The sequence below is a fragment of the Lissotriton helveticus genome, chromosome 4_1, assembly GCF_964261635.1.
Source record: "Lissotriton helveticus chromosome 4_1, aLisHel1.1, whole genome shotgun sequence".
Taxonomy (NCBI): Eukaryota; Metazoa; Chordata; class Amphibia; order Caudata; family Salamandridae; genus Lissotriton; species Lissotriton helveticus.
Window position 1 is genome coordinate 362396908 of NC_136063.1, and position 17668 is coordinate 362414575.

Here is a 17668-nt window from a genome sequence, read left to right on the forward strand (position 1 = left end):
AATAAAATAAATAAAATTGTTTTGTGCTGTTTCCACTTCCACAAAATGAGGTGCTTTTTGTTAGATTTTATCTTGGTGAATGACTTGCACATGGGGTATGTATGCCCTATATCCGGCCTTTATTTCCATACAATTTCAGGGGTAAACTATTGAGGGTGAAATTCTGACTTTCTAGAATGCATTGCATCATTAGGCGTGTGTCCATAATTTGTTGCTCTTAGGGCTTTTAATATCATATCCCAAAAATTATAGGTGATATACCATATGTATGATTTTGTTGAATTGTGATTCCCATCATCTTAGCTGTTGTTCATCATTTCAGGTCTGCCCTGGAGGATGATGACTTAATTTTAAGCCAAGCAGCCCTGACTTATTCAGAGTGAAGGTCATGCAACATTGAGACCATTGGGTGATATAGTTTTACATTTCCACATGAGTGTGCAACTGAAACTTGATTTGTCAATGAAGAGTAACAAGTACAATCTCTGGGAGTAAGCATGGGCATAAAATCCGTTCCGCTTGCGGATTTTGCGGATTTTCGGCAAATTCGCAATCCGCGAACTCTCGCGAACTTGCCGAAAATTCGTAAATCCATGCGAAGCAGATTTTTTGCTTGGTCGCACTTGCCAACTAGAATACTATACAATTTCGCGGGAGTAAACACTTGCGAACACGTAGATGCGGCGGGCAGCGACAATCTGGCAATTGCGAGATTGTAAAATTTACAATTTCGCACAAGAAATCCACCAGCAGGCAGCATAAACCTTGAAAATTATGATTTCTATCAGAATAACTCCTCAGGTTGACATTTGCCTGCACTTTTTTTTTTGCAAGGAGTCCATTTTGTGGGGGTGGGGGTGGGAGGAAGGAAGTGCCCCACAGTCTCCAACTTCCTGATCCTGTCCAGCAGGCTCCTCCCAGTACTTTCTTCATATGCTGGTCACTTTGATTTGGATCTTGACCTGGAAGGATTACTTTTTGTGGATGCTGCTGGATATTTGGATTTTTGCAAAACTGAAAGCACTCAGCAGGTGCAAAAGTTCAATCTTATCATTAGTAACCATTCCCTGTAGTGCCTGGAAGGATTACTTTTTGTGGATGCTGCTGGATATTTGGATTTTTGCAAAACTGAAAGCACTCAGCAGGTGCAAAAGTTCAATCTTATCATTAGTAACCATTCCCTGTAGTGCTTCCTGAGGGGCTCCTTCAGAGTTCAGTTGCCTACTTGCAACTATTCTATGACCCTGCTCTTACCCTCACAGGAGGCTCAGAGAATAGCTACAAGTATACAACAAAGGTCCTGGTAAAAAAATTGCACTGCAACAGAAAGCAATTACAGATAAGGAAGCAGGTGCCAGCCTGGAAGTTCAAATTCAGTGACACATTAATCAGCCCCTAATTCATTCATGTCAGTTGAGGCAGGGCAGGTGTGCTTTTCCCCCCATAATCTACAGTGATGAACTAGAGGGTGGCATGGGTGAGCCAGAGGGTGGCATGGGTGAGCCAGAGGGTGGCCGTGGTGAAACAGAGGGTGGCAGTGGTGAAACAGAGGGTGCTGTGATGAACCAGACGTAGAAACAACATGGTCGCGACCGTTGCTACCCGACAAGTAAGTTTGCGTTTGCGAACTGGTAAAAAACCCTTGCGAAATGGCAGAAACACTTGCGAACACAAAAAAAAAAAGTAATCTGCAAAATTCGCGAGAGTTGGCGGATTTTGCGGATTGTGAATCCGTAAATACGCAATTTCGCGGATTGCCAATTCGCAAAATCCGCCCATGCTTATCTGGGAGGAATGAACACACCTAACCAGGACATTCTCTTCCACCACAATCTGATGATTTTAGATTCTTTGTGCATTGTCAATTGTTACAGGGAAAATGCCAATGGTCCTATGTATATGGATTTTTGTTGTCTTTAAAATAATTGTTTGATGAAGGATGATCAGCAAATATTGCATTTCTGCTCTCAAAAAATCTCATCATCAGTCTCTGAAAAGTACATAACACAGTAGTCAGACTGTGTGTGCACTTTAAGAATAGGCTTTTAATGCTTTTAATTGAACTGCTGTTGAAGGCTCCATATTGACTCCCGTTTAGATTCAGGATCAAGATCACATCTTTGCCCAATATGCAAGGAGTGCCCTGCTGCACAGGCCCTGGAGACCTTTGGAAATTTGCTCAGCTTTCTACTTCAGCAATGGACCTGTTATGATCTTCAGTCCACCTGATCCAACAACAATCCTTTAAAAGACTAAAGAATGTTGAAAATCCTTGCAATTCCAGTGTACAAGTGCAGTATATGTTTTCAAAAAGCTCATCACCTCCGATTTAGGGAACTCCTTAAAGATGAACATTATAAACAGGGTGTCAATTGAGTCTTACGTCTTCATGGGAGCAACAGAAGAATGGCAGAAATTGGTTTATTCTACGTATCTGTTGACATGCTAGCTTCACTTTTATCACATCGTTAACTTTTTTTGGTTCTCATCTGACTGTTACAGAGCTAGGAGGTGACTGAGATGATGTGTTTCAGTTAACACATTTCTAAAAAATATATACTTATTAGGAGGGGGCAGACTTAAAACATGTATCATTAAAAAAGGATCATTGGAGAGTAAAGACTCATTCTTAGCAACCAAGGGCTAAATAGTATTGGCCGTTGCAGGAAAAGCCACATATACAGAAATAGCATTTTATGAAGCCTAATTGAATAACAATTAATTTACTCTGCTTATAACTCAGAGAAATCCAAACAATCATTGATGCCAAGCTGTTACATTTTTTTCATCTTTCCTGAAAAGACAGCGGAATTTATAAAAAAGGTATCTGAGAAACATTTGCTTTCTTCGGAAAAGAGAATTATTTTGGCATTTGCACATTTCTAATTGTTAAATAAAGCAGAGAAAGCAAAATACCTCTACGTATTCAATCCTCCCAATTGCAAGTTGTTTGTTTGGCTGCGGCGCATGGAACATGATGCAACCACCAAACTGATCACTGCCAATTTCTTCACCAAAGCGCCCCTGGAAACATGTCTGGGTGGCAAATTCACCTGCAAAACATGATGACTTGTACGTAAGGCAGTTTGTTTAGTCTCCCAGCACATGAACATCATTGTTGATAGAAGAGGAATGAGATATAGTATTAGGACAATTGAGAAGGGATGTACAATGTAGAGGCTCTAAGGGCTACTTCAATGTGAATATTTATAATTCTTTGAAAGCGCTATTTTCTCTTTCTTCCCACTTACCTCGTTCCCCTGGCCTCAGTGTCCTATTCTTGGAATCTGCACCGACTGTTAGAGGTAACAAAGAAATAACTGCCACAAATGGCGTTTGTCATGATACTGATCCTATCTGACCTTCTGCAAACCCAGATCTTATAGAGTATTACATCGACTCCCCATTTTCCTGTTTATTTGGCTTACATGTTTTAACATTGAGTCTTCTCTTTTAATATGCACTTTCTTGTTTAGATGGCTATACTGCTTTGTGTAATTTTGATCTTATTTTGCACTTAGGATAAATATTTTGTGCACAAATGTTTAACCACCATGTACAAAGCTCCCTAGAGTAGTACTACTCATGTGGTGCAAGCAATTCACAAACTTGCGTATGGAGACATCCAACACTGCCTCTCTTATCTTTCTGTGCGGAGAACTTTGCCACGTTGGCAAAGATCTCTATACATATATGAATACATTTTTTTAGGTGAATGTGGAGGGACCAGGACAGTGGCTGGGCAATGGTAATACTTACTGCCAAATGGGATCAACTTAGGGAGATGTATGAAGGGGTTTAGGGAGAGAAATGCTAATACAGACACACATCCACAGAATAAAACCATTGCGATTCACAAACAACACAAAGGTATTAAAACCCTAAAGATATCAAAATAGGTATAAATAAAAGCGAACATCAGCCCTGGAGTAAAACAAGCAACAGACAAAGGGGCCCATTAGGATGGCGAGCGGTCGACCCTGCCGGGCCGGCGGGAGTGATCCGCCCACATCCTCCCAAGAAGGACCCCGCCACATTAGGTTCGCAGGGGGGTCCGCGGCAGCCGGGAAGACCGGCGCCTCTTTTCTGCCAGTCTACTCGTCGACCGGGCGGAAAAGGTTCTGAATATGGAGGCGGTTTCTGCAAGGCACCGCCATCCATATTAGGATGCGTGCCTATCCATGGCGGAGTCACTGCCATGGAAAGGCATGCGGTCCTTGCCTTGAGGGGCCTGTTGCGGGACCCCAAAGTGTTGGGGGGTGCACATGAGGGGTACCTATGGTACCCCCTACATTGGAATGGAAAAGGTGGCAGGCATCGTGCAGTGTCTGTCATCTTGTACATGCCAATGCACAACGTGCATCCACATCATTGTGGCAGGCGGTGCTGTGAGCACCGCCCGCCACAATGTTGTGGATGGGGGATGCCACAGTGGTGGTGGCAGCCTAATTTGCCTAATTTGCATGGCGGGACAACCGCAACTTCGGCGGACGGTCCCACATAAAGTCCACCCGCCATCCTTATGGTACCCTTAGTCATTCACAGGTACTACAACGCACTCTCATAAAAATACAGTGAGTTTACTGATCAGTTTGTAATCTTCAAGATTGGCTATACCTATATTTACATACATTGTTGATTATGCCAGATTGTGACAAAAATGAGGACTCCTCATTAGGTCGCTATACATGAGCCTTAACGGATTAAACATGCTTCTTAACACAACCCATCAATCCTTCCACTTGTATAACTCTTTTTCACCATAACATGTGACATATTAGAACTCTGCAGTCTATTTTGATAGTAATCTTGATATAAATGTTGATATCAGAGTTGAAACAGTATAGTATTTGTTCTATGTCTATTACAGTCAGAAATACAAATCACTATAATTCAATGTTGATTTTACATCAATAATTGAATAGGTGAAGTACAATAAGGTACAACAGAGAGGATTATTTCTAAGTCTATTGTGATTAGTTTAATTCTCAATTGTAAACTATATACATATACATATGTACGTATGTAAATGTAAATGTCATGGTACTTATAGAGCGCACTGTCACCAGACGGTCACCTTGCGGTGTCGCCTATTCGGCTTCCTGTCGCTGATACTCATACCGCTGTGGAACCCCTCCTGGCTTTCCCTGTGAAGTGTCCACTCCTGGGCACCCCCAGGGTGAAGCCAGGCATCCTTAGCGCTGTTGGGGCCGGTGTGGAGGCTAAGAAAGCTATTGCCCAGAGTTGCAGCGTGGGGCCCGTGATTAGAATAGGCACCGAGGCGAGAATTAACAGGTCCGAGGAAATTGAGCCCGAGACCCCGCCGAGGCAGGAATCGAACCCTGGTCCCTGGTCAGAACTCTGCATCAGGGTCTGCCGCTCTAACCTTTGAGCCACACTCCTCCACTGTATTTATATATACACTAGCGGCACGTCCCAACGTTGTCCGCGTATAAAAAAGAATGTCTGCTAAGGTTGTAATAGGTATGGACAGTGCGCAAAGACCCCCGAACCGTTCTGGCTTCTACGAAGGCTGAGTGAGTGTTTCTCCTCTCTGAAAGCGACAGTGTGCAAAAGCCCCTGAGCCGTCCCGGCTTGGTCGCTTGATGAACTCACCAAAGACGGCATGGTGCACAGATACGTCCTACGGCAAACCTTACCGAACGCTACCCCCCCGCTTTACAATGCAGCATGTTTCTCAGAATGCACACGCCCACAACAACGCTGAAAGGCACGCACACCTCACAACGTGCACGAACGCTAATCTCACTGTGATAGGACGCTGTTCTCAGGCTGCAGGCGTCTCCATGGGTTACAATGCTGAATGGTTAACGCACATGCCCACCCTCGCAGAACACACCTGACGACGTGCTCAAACGCTTTTCTCATGGTGATACAACGCTATTCTCATGCGGCAGGCGTCTCAGACGTTACAATGATGAATGCTGAATGCACACGCCCACCCACACGCCCACCTCAGAGCTGGTGCTACTTCCTAGGGACTACTTTGTCTAACAACGCACTTTGCCCTTCTAAAGTATATGTTTTGCTGGTATATAGTCTATGTCCATCTGCTTACCCTGACCTTTCCAATGTTGTATGTGGTATTCCAGTTGGCGCAGTGGTTCCGGAGCTTACCCGCCTCAAAGGTTTGGTCTCTCTCTTTATATTATTAGTATGGATTGTATATATATGTATATGTGCGTACATATATATATATAATATATGTACATGTATGTATGTGTGTGTATATATATATTCAAAACTCCACTGTGGGTCCTTCTGGAATCCATCCCATTGGCAGGTGGTGCGCCCGCCAGCAGGAACCCCCAAGCCGATTCGTAATTTTTTAAAGTCACAAGGGTAAATGATGCACTCTCGGAAGACAAGGTAACAACCACCAAGGTTTAATTCAATATACTGTTACGCTTTTCGACACTAAGGAGTGTCTTGATCACACAAGATTACAGTATAGTTGGGACGTGCTTACATAGGTAATAGACATAGAAGAGGCACATAGTTCCTGTATCTGACGTCAACAATGCCCGCCATCTTAGAGCTCCATTATCCACTTCGATTTTTTCTTTCTCAATGCAAGTTCCCTATTTCCCCCTCTCTTACCTACATGAATCTGTTCGATTGCATAGTATCTGAGAAGGGAGTTGTTGGACTGGTGTTTTTCAAGGAAATGTCGGGCAATGGGATAGTGTAGGTCAATATTTTTTGATGGCTCTAAGATGTTCTTGAACCTGTTTCTTCACCATACACACAGTACTCCCTACGTAACGTAGTTTACAAGGACATTCTAACACATATATTGTGAAATTACTGCTACACGTCAGAAATTGTCCTATGATTTTTTTGTTGCACCCTGGTATCTCTATTTCCTTTACCATGTGGCTAGTGTAAAACTAAAACGTTACGTAGGGAGTACTGTGTGTATGGTGAAGAAACGGGTTCAAGAACATCTTAGAGCCATCACCAATATTGACCTACACTATCCCATTGCCCGACATTTCCTTGAAAAACTCCAGTCCAACAACTCCCTTCTCAGATACTATGCAATCGAACAGATTCATGTAGGTAAGAGAGGGGGAAATAGGGAACTTCCTTTGAGAAAGAAAGAATCTAAGTGGATAATGGAGCTCAAGACTGGATTTCCGGGTGGACACAACCTGGATGAAGAACTAGCAACCCACCTCCATGAACAGTAATTTGAGTTAGTGTAAACTAGTAATTATATGTAGCAATTATGATATGATCTTGTTTTTAATGCATTGCTTTTAATTTGTTTTTTCTGTCTGATTGTCTTCTAGGAGGGAAGGAAGGGACCCGACACTTTAACTTTTGTGAATACACATGAGTTCCCTACCCTTTTCTTCATCGAGATGGACACTGCATTTTGTTCAAGATAAGGAACTGTTTTTTATAAATTGAGCACTTTTTTGTTATTATATTTTTTCAGGTAATATCTGGGTTGTTTTTGGGTGGGTACGATTTAGAGGCCTCGCTCGTTCGCTGATAGAGAAAGTATCGCTGAGTTCTACGTGATTACACAGGAGCTATAGAGCCCTGAAATCTGGGAGACTATATCCTGAAAACAATACAGGAGTTTTCTAACATAAGGTGGAGGATGTGATAAACGAATACAGAAATCACAGAGCGGTTGCCCCACTAAACTGAGCAAGGGAAAGGATCAATCAAAACTAGCGACATTTCCTGATAAACATGGAGTGACAAGATGAAAATATTTGAAAAGAAAAAGGAAGAATCTTCATTATAATTTGTCTTGAAGAAGGTGGAAGAAGAATAATATAATCCCACCGAGACGCGTCGACGCCCGTTCTATCCCTGTTAAATCTGGAACAAGTCATAGAGCAAAACAACTGTATTTGGGTTTTTGGCTGTGCCTTTTGTTATGAACAGATTAAAACTCTAAAGGCCAAGAGTCAGGGCCTGTTATAGCTTTCCTTCCATAGATTGCTTTTAGATTAGGAGCGCACACATTTTTTATGTTTTTATATTTTGTTATTTAGGAAATACTTTGTGAAAAGTTGTTTTTAACATGTACTGAATATGATGTTACAAAATGTTTAGGTAAAGTGAAAAATGAATATTTTAAAGGATTTGAGATTTAATAAATGTAACCATACCGACAATATATATGTGTTGAGTGGTTCCGAATTCATATGAATGGTGTTTTTGTTTGATACAAGCTTAAGTCCATAGGGAAATATTTTTTTAACAAAAACGATTTAGAGGCCTCCATCTACTAGCCATTGGGCTGTTCAGTTACCTATATATCTACCGTCATTAAGAAAGGGTATAATGGGCACTAGTCCGCTTGAAATGTTTTAAGTTGAAGATCACTGAAAGAAAGGCACTAGTCCGTTTTCACTTTTTACCATCAGTCAGCTTTCCCTGGGGGCTCGGTACATGATCCTTCGCACTTTTCCCACTTTCTAGTTCGACATCTTTGAGGGTAGTTACCTTTAAGGTTCTGTAGAAGTCTTACAACTCATAACCATATCAACACGTGATTTTCTCGCTGTTTACGATAAGGACAGTATGTAAAGATTCCATGTACATATTCCATGGGTGTAATGAGGTATTACAGTAATACATATAGATTTTAAACCAGTTGGTTTCAAACAATGAAGTAATTGAGTCTTGTTCCAAATGTAAACACAAGCCGGTGGTTGATTACTCATGTTGCACTCTAACCACTCTAAGATGGCGGGCATTGGTGACATCAGATACAGGAACTATGTGCCTCTTCTATATCTATTACCTATGTAAGCAAGTCCCAACTATACTGTAATCTTGTGTGATCAAGACACTCCTTAGTGTTGAAATGCGTAACGGTATATTGAATTAAACTTTGGTGGTTGTTAGCTTGTCTTCCGAGAGTGCATCATTTACCCTTGTGATTTAAAAAAAAGTATATATATATATATATATATATATATATATATATATATATATATATATATATATATATATATATAATATATTAATTACCTATTGGCAGATGCCAGTAGGTAGTTATAGTTAGGACCTAGTTTCCATAAGAAAATCATTTTTTGATTTGCCAATATCTTTGGCGCTGTTTGACGAATCTTTGTGAAATTTTTTTTAAAATAGGGTTGGACCGCTCAGTTTGTGTGTTGGAAGTTTTGCCGTGATTCGTCAAGCGGGGGCCGAGAAAAATAGGGCGGTCCCAAAGCACGTTTTCTTTATGTTAATTTCCATAGGACCTTTATTAAAGGCTACAGCCCGAACTGCTGAGTGGAATTACACCAAACTTGGCAAGGTAAGTCTTGGTTTAGACTGAGCCCTTTTTGTTAAATGGTATAAATCCATTCAGTAGTTCCTGTGAAATTTCAAAAAAGGAAAATATCGATATCTGAGCACCAGTGTGGGTTTGCAAAGACTCCCGGGCACAAGCTTCATTCTGATTGGCTGCCAATGCTCCAAACCAGGGAGTGTTGGCAGCCATCTTGTGACTAGGTAACAGAGTCACAAGAAAGGAGCAGGAAAAAGGTTGAAAAACAAGAAAAGGGGGCAGGGTGGAAACACCCTGACCCTCTATGCCTGCTCAGGGGTTCCCACAAGGACCCCCAGGGCCAAGAAAAGCCGTTTTGCAATCAGTGATTAATTTGCCCCCCATTCGGTAGGATGTGAGCCTGACTCCTAGCCAGGCTGGCTTTAGATTAAAATGGTGCTCTGGCGGCAGGCGTGTTCAGCTTGTTCAGCAGGGCAAAGTTCAGCATGCCTCAGTCCCCCACCCAACTTAACGCTGCAGCATCAGCACAAAAGGATGGAATAATGCTCTGCTTAGAAAGGAGGAAAGAGCGTCATCACTTTCCATTGGTTATCCCAGCACACAAGAAAATACAGTTTATTTCCTATTTGCCCAGGTGAGGGGTTTCCCACCGGTACGTGGCCGTGCATCAGTACACCAATGTAACAAGGCTAAACCTGAACATCATGCAATGCTGACGTCGGATCACCCACTGCTTGGCGGGGCTGCTACTGGAGAGACGTATTTGATAAATTACAGGGGGGAGGGGCTACAGAGTTTATGAAATCTCCCCCCGACATCGATAAACCAAAGGCGCCCGAGTTCACCTGCAGGCCATGAGTTTAAATGTCTGCAAAACTAAGGCAGCCCCTCATTCCTCCGCGAAAGGTCAACTGTGAGGAATTGCGCTGGGTACTAGTACCAGATTATATACAGTGCTTAGAAAAAGCAAACTTTGAGCAACATGAAAAAACACACATTGCATTGGAAATGGTGCACGCGCCTTCTTTAGTTGAAACGAAATGTTACCATGGTTTGCATAAAGAAGTAGAAGTTATTGCCTGGTTTTAATTTAAATGAAAATGAACAGCCTCTCGCCCATTAAATTAGTTTTGACTGCTATGTGGTTAAGGGGAGGTCTACGTGCCTGCTTCTCCGGACTCCGCAGGAGCACACTGGGAGGACGAACCCCAGAAAGGCCAATTCCTTTCAGCTCAGTGGACGAGCGGACACAGCCGCGAGGTGCTTGGACCACCTCAGCGTCGCAATGACATGCAGGGATGCAGTGGGTGAGCCGCTGAGCAAAGGGACTTCCCGTCTGAGCTCTACTATTAGCACTGCAATACCTTTACAGACTGTAGTGTTGGGCGTGTATGTACCCCTAAGAGGGTCTAGGCATCCCTCGGTCGCTTGCGCAGGGGCAGGTCGCGCACCAACAGCAACTCAGGCACACACTCCGTGATGGTCGGAAGTGACCTGCACGAGCGCACGCCCCCCTTTTATTTAGCCCCGCCGGCCACGCCTGGCCGGCGGATGTAGGGATGCGTGCTACGTGCGTAGACTAGAGCGTACAACAGTATTACATCCCTATCCAATTATATAAAATGTTCACAGTGTCCAAACATAATGGGACCAGTGGAATTTAAAGTTCAAAATGTTGCATCTGTACTTGCATGTCCCTTGGTGGCATCTCAGGGCCTCAGCAGACAGGCATAGTCCTTTAATTTCTGACTTGGCGGTGGATTGGGCCGCAGGTTGTACCTCGGGACGCTACCTCTGCCGCGTTCCACGGGGCGGAGTGTGTCTGTGATAGTATTCAACCTGGTTGGGGATCCACGCTCCGGCTCTGGCCCCTCCGTCGGCGTCCCTGCTGATGGGGTGACTTCCACATCAAGGGTCATGGCCCCGTGTTATTCACAGTTGTCATCCGTGGTCACTAGATCTGGTCTTGGCTCCGGGGATATCATTTTAAACCAGGAGGTGTTCCTTGATACTTCCTCTTCTCCCTTCCTCGCAGTGATCATGGTGCCTTTTGTGGCCGTGACAGTCCATGGGTCTGGTTCGTAGGGAGTCAGGAACTTTCCCCCCGGGCGTCTATTCCTTATGATCACTTGAGCTCCCTGGCACAACCGCCTTAGTGTTGCTCTCCGGCGTCGGCTCGCTCGCTGGTTATTTTGTCGTCTCCGTTCTTGAGTATCGTCTGTGTTGTCTAGGCCTTGCGGTGTCCCCGGGGCAAAGGGGAGGAGGTCTCTGCGTTGTCCTTGGAACATGAGGGCCCAGGGGCTCCTCTGTGTGGTGCAGTGAGGGGTTCCCCGATATTCTCGTAGGAAGTCATGCAGCCTCTGTTCAGGATCGGCTTGCTCTACCACTGCTATCCGGAACATTTTATTGAGGGTCCGCATAAACCGTTCTACTTCCCCATTAGCCTGGGGCCACTGGGGTGTGATGCGCCGATGAGTGATGCCCCTAGCCTGAAGGAATGTAGCCAACTCCGCTCCCTGGAACGGCGGTCCGTTGTCGCTCCGTATTTCCTCAGGGTATCCAAACATGGAGAATATCTTCTCAAGTGCCGGCCCTACGTGCGAGAAGGCCGTGGAGTTGACTCTTTTAACTAGCGGGTATTTGGAGTACGAGTCGATAGCCACCAGGGTGTGTCCTTCCCCCGGGAAACTCCTAAAATCTATACTGATTTTGGTCCACGGTTTTGTGCATGCGTCTTCAGTAATTATCGGAGCCGGCCTCTCAGGATCACTTGTCAGCTGGCAGGACATGCAGTTCTTCACATAGTCCTCCACCATGGTCTCCAGTTCGGGAAACCACACCTTCTCCCTCATGCGCGCCTTCATTTTCGTTGTGCCCTGGTGGCCACCATGGGCAAGTTGCGTGGCACGGTACCTGAGGCTCCGCGGTATTACCAGGCGTGATCCCCTTAATAGGACTCCTTCATCTGTGGCGCTGAGCTCGTGGCGGACATGCCAGATCTTCCTGAGATTCTCCTTGTCTGCCGCGTTCCAGGAGTTGGGTGGGTGTAAGAAATTTGCCCAGGAACCTTCCTGAACGGCTTGAAGTGACCTCATGTAGATGTTGTCATCAGCGGCCGCTTCCTTGATTTCTGCCATCGTCAGGCATTGTGGACAGGACGTGAGAGCTACCCATTGAGCGTATTCCTCGCAGTCATCGTCAGTTGGTGCCGGATCCTGTGGCAAAGGGTGGCGCGACAGGTAGTCAGCAGGATTTTTGGCCCCTGGGCGGTATACCACCTCCATTCCATACGATTGAAGTTGGATCACCCATCTTTCTATGCGTGGTGGTGGATGTGGCGCAGTTCCCTTGAAGAGGGGCACTAGGGGCTGGTGGTCCGTGACCATGACAAATGGGTGGCCTTGTAGGTAAAGATGAAAGCGGCTGCAGGCCCACTTAATGGCAAGGGCCTCACGCTCTATTTGGGCGTACCTGGTCTCGGTTGGGGTCAGGGCCTTGCTGGCGAAGGCTAGCGCTGTCCATTGTCCAGGCTCATGTTCTTGTGTCAGGACGGCCCCCAGACCTACCGGGCTGGCATCAACAATCACTTTGGTGCGTTTTGCAGGGTCGTAGTATGATAGTGTCACATTTTCCAGGGGGGCGTCCTTGATCCCCTGGAATGCTTCGTTTTCCTTCGGGCCCCACTGCCACGCTGCATCCGTTTTGGTTAGTGCTCGCAGAGGTTCACTTCGGGTGGCTAGGCCCGGTATGAACCGGCCACAGTAAGTGGCCATCCCAAGGAAACTCCTCTCCTCCGTCGGGGAATTCGGCGCTGGGGCGTCCTTGATGGATTTGGACTTCCTGGGATCAATCTGAATTCCCTCCTGGTTGAACACGTAACCAAGGAACTCAATGGACGGTTGAAAAAACTGACATTTGTCTCTGTGGAGCGTCGCCCCATATGTGCTCAGTCTCTTCAGGACATCCCGGAGGTGCTTGTAATGTTCTGACGCGGTGCCAGAGTGGATCAAAATGTCGTCGCTGACGTTGATCACCCCAGGCAAGCCAGATAGAAGTTCCCTAATCGTGTTTTGGAACACCTCCGCCGCCGAAGAGATGCCGAAGTTGAGGCGCTTGTAGCGTCGGAGGCCAAGATGGGTACTGAAAGTGGTGATGAATCGGCTTTCCTCTGCGAGTGGCAACTGATGGTATCCGGCATTGAGGTCAATTTTTGAAAACCACTTTGATCCATTTACGTCGGCCACTATGTCGTCCATCATGGGGGTTAGATGTCTTTCCCTTCGGATGGCTGTATTTGGCAGCCGCATGTCGATACACAGGCGAATTTCGCCCGGCTGCTTAGGCTTTTCAACGATAACCATGGGCGAGACCCACGGGGTGGGTCCCGTTACTTTCTCAATGACGCCTAAGTTCTCTAGTTTTTCAAGTTCTTTTTCCACCAGGGGGCGAAGGTGAAATGGTATCAGGCGGTGGCGCAGTGCTGTGGGAGAGGCGGATTTGTCAATGTGGAGTTTTATAGGGTCACACTTTATGCATCCAAGGCCTTTAAACAGTTCAGGAAAGCGTTCCAGTAGTTCATCTACTTGATGATCTCAGATGCGATTGGCAAAGGCTATCAGTTTTAAATCCTCCGCGGTGTGGCTACTTAGCAGCGTGTCCGCTTCCCGGTCAATTATGTGGACTGTGGCCATTATTTCCGACTCGTCAGCCTGGATGAGTATTATGATTTTCCCCTTGAGGGGTAGTGGTGTGTCCGCTCCATAGGCGAAGATTCTTGTCTTGGATGGCAGCACCTCAGGCCGAGGGCGTAGCTTGTTGAATTGTTGCCGTCCCATGACATTGACGGTGGCGCCCGTGTCGATGACCGCCTTTACCTCGTTTTGCCCCATCTGCACCACACATGTGGGTTGCGGCCGTCGTCTTCGCTTGAGCTCCCTGGCGAAGGAGATGACGTAGGCCTCTTCATCCTCGGAGTCCGAGTCATCGTATATCGTGGGTAGGTGTTTTTCCGCCTGCGCCAGGGCCGGTTCTGCCAGTGACAGCTGGCGGACGGCCTTCGTGGGCACCCATGGCTTCTTGTGACTCTTGGGCTGGCTTTTCCTACGGCAGACTGACGCAAAGTGGTTTGGGATTCCACAATTTGCACATGTTTGTCCCTGGGCCGGGCAGTCCCTGGCTGCGTGTGGTTCATGGCCGCAGTATCCACATCGGGCTTGAGGTGAGGTTTTCCGGGATCCCTTTTGCATCGGGCCACGTGGTTGGGGTCGCACGGCGTCTGCGCGTTCTACCTTGACGGTTTCTCTCTTGATGGGGGCTCTGTGCAGGGCCTGTTCCATGGCCGTCGCTCTGACGTTTGAGAGCTCGTGGGATCTGGCCAGGATGAGGATGTCCTCTGGTGAAATCCCTGGTTTGCGTAGGATATGTCCTCTCAGTGTCTTGTCCCGACACCCTTGAATAATCTGTCTCCTTATGGCCTTCAGTTGGTCCTCATCGGCGGAGCTGGCTAGCTCCCTGACGCGGGTGTGGAATTGATCCATCGACTCCCCGTCCCATTGGCGTGCTTGCCCCAATTTGAATACCTCGAAGTCCACATTCAACTGGGGGTCGAAATGACCGTTGAGGGCGGCAACCGCGTCGTCATAGCTGTCGGCTGCACCTGTGTTGGGGAGGTGTTTGAAGAGTCGAAAGATTTCATCCCCCGCGTAGTGAAGCAGTGGAGATCTTTTCACGGCGTTGTCTGTCTCCCTCGTGACCACGAAGTAGTTTTCCAGTCTCCCAAGACAGATTTTCCACCGTGGTGATGCTGTGGGCGGGTCTATTGCCTCACTGAAAGGCGGCAGCACCCCGGTTGCGGCGTGCTGGAATGGAATGTTGATGACAGGCGCTGGCGGCTCGCCGTCCCCCATGACGAACAAGTCTCTATGGGTGGTGAGGGTGTGTTCGGCGCTTGATCAGTCCCCTGATCAGTGCAGGTCATAAACACGTTGCACGCAAGATGCGTGAGACAAGGTAGGGCATTTTCAGCAGCTCACACGAAATGCGTGAGATTCGGCAGGGCGCGGTAGGAGCCGCGGACCACGCGAGATGCGTGAGAATCGGCACCTTGTCGCAAAAGGCAGAACAGCCAATGCAGCTGCCGCAGCAACGACGTCTTCTCCTCCCGTGGGGCAGCAGGAGGGTGAAGGATCAGGCCCAGGCAAAGGGGGAGCGCGCCGGCTCCGAGGAGGCAGGAGTGGTAGCCCAGCAGCCAGTGATCACGCGGTCGGCACCGCGGACAGGAGCGGACAGCTCCGACAAGGCTCCGGTGTACGGGCGAGGGTTGGGCCCCCTCCGCTCATCGCCAATGTAGTGTTGGGCATGTATGTACCCCTAAGAGGGTCTAGGCATCCCTCGGTCGCTTGCGCTGGGGCAGGTCGCGCACCAACAGCGACACAGGCACACACTCCGTGATGGTCGGAAGTGACCTGCACGAGCGCACGCCCCCCTTTTATTTAGCCCCGCCGGCCACTCCTGGCCGGCGGATGTAGGGATGCGTGCTACGTGCGTAGACTAGAGCGTACAACAGTATTACACAGACCATAGTGGGGACGCAGAGGAGGAAGGGAGACAAACAATGTCTCAAACCGAACTCAGTGTTTGCATTTCACAGACAGGAGCGTGGCATGAGTCCTCGGACTGTAAATCTACCTAGCACTGCACGCATGCATTCGGATCGGCATTTAAAAGCACCAGCAGCTGGCGAGATGTCCAACCTTGAACAGAAAAAATACAATTATCATAACTGGACACTGGAAAGCAGGTAAAATCGTTTGGTATGTTACTGCACTGGCGCTAGACATTTTCGGCAGGGCATATATTTAAATTGTAATATTAGAGACTCCTTTTGTGATGCAGAGATCGATTAAACCAATGCCAAATCTGGAGTGGAAAACAGTCCATATACAAAACTTTGTAAAGTGTCTAGATACTCTTGAGGGCATATTAGGCACTATAGAGCACTACTAAAATACATGTTGTGTTCAGTACTGTCAACAAATATCACCACACGCCGAGTACAACAAGCAGCTTGATCATGCAACAATGCAAACCCTGACAAGTTTTGACTTCCCCCAGAAGAACAACAATTATTATATTTGTGAGGACTGTCTGGCCAGAAAAGTGCCCAGAGGTGCTGCTTTACTGATGTTCCTGAAGGTACGTAACAATGAGGATATAAACCTTTGTTGAATTTCTGTTCTTCAACAGGGGAGACCAGATCACCTTGTGTCTCAAGGGGGTGCTCTAAACACCACCACCCCAACCAGGGTCGGTCTGCAAATGACAAAAGGCCCGGACACCAACAATAAACAGAGGTCCGCATTGCCGACCCAGATAGCTAATTCAAGTGGCCCCCATCTGCACATCTCAAAGCAGATTGTGGCAGTGTGGAAATTGCGAACACAAGTTGTACAGGTGTTTTGTACGGCATGGGGGATGTATGCATTTGTGCTTCCTGCATACACTGTTTGTAGCAATGTCTGGGATGTCAACCGCAAACACCAGCCCACAGGGCCAATATACAGCACAACAAACAGCTGAAAAATTGTCCCACACACTGACCGGTCACACCAGCACTTCTGACATTGTCAGACTGCCCTCTGAACCAGTCTGGCCCTACATTTTGAGACCGAGCTCAGGTCTGCCGTTTCCATAATTCAGAATCCATCTATTCCGACACCGAGTTGATCTCAGCAGATACAAACTGCGAACAGGTTTTTCAATTTTTTCATTGAACACATACATATTTGAATTTTCGAGTCCTTTTGATTATAACAAGAAGCATGGTTGGTCATTGTGAATTTCAAATTATAACATCTCAAAAATGTTATGTCAATAGACGACGCAAAACATGCCGGTGGGCATTCAAAGTGTCCAAAAGTGAGCATTCAGAATCAGAGCCCCCCCAGCTGCCCTTACCTGCCCTGTGAGAAGCTCCATGCTGGGTACAGACCTCTCTCTCCTCCAGCTCGGAGAGCTCTGGGTACCGGACACCGAATGTACAGACATGGCATTGTAAATAATAAATATATTCAGGTGGTGATATTTTGCCCAGCAGTGTGCCACGCCACGGCCAGGACTTTGTACACTGGCATGTGACCGCTGTCCGCTTCTGCCCGTACAGGCCCTTTTCGATGATAACAGCTGTCATAACTGGCACAATCTGAGGCAAGGAGTGGGGCATGGAGTCAGGGGTGGCAACTTTCACTTCCCGCTGCAAGCCACTGGCACACGTGTCTTAGGCAAGTGCCTTAAAGCAAGGGTAAAGTTAAGACAACAGAGTGCTCTGACCAGGGCATTCCATTGGTGATGCTGCACTGCGGCCCACGGAACCCGATATTGTTC

The 17668-nt window shown here is 46.8% G+C and overlaps 1 protein-coding gene across 1 annotated transcript in view; it reads right to left on the reverse strand.

The window, feature by feature from the left end:
- Nucleotides 1-17668, reverse strand: part of LOC144827999 (fibrocystin-L-like) — a 1093512-nt gene that overhangs the window by 309213 nt on the left and 766631 nt on the right. Inside the window, exon 49 of the mRNA XM_078686146.1 lies at nucleotides 2917-3053. Coding sequence (XP_078542272.1) covers nucleotides 2917-3053 — 137 coding nt within the window. The remainder of the gene's footprint in view (nucleotides 1-2916; nucleotides 3054-17668) is intronic.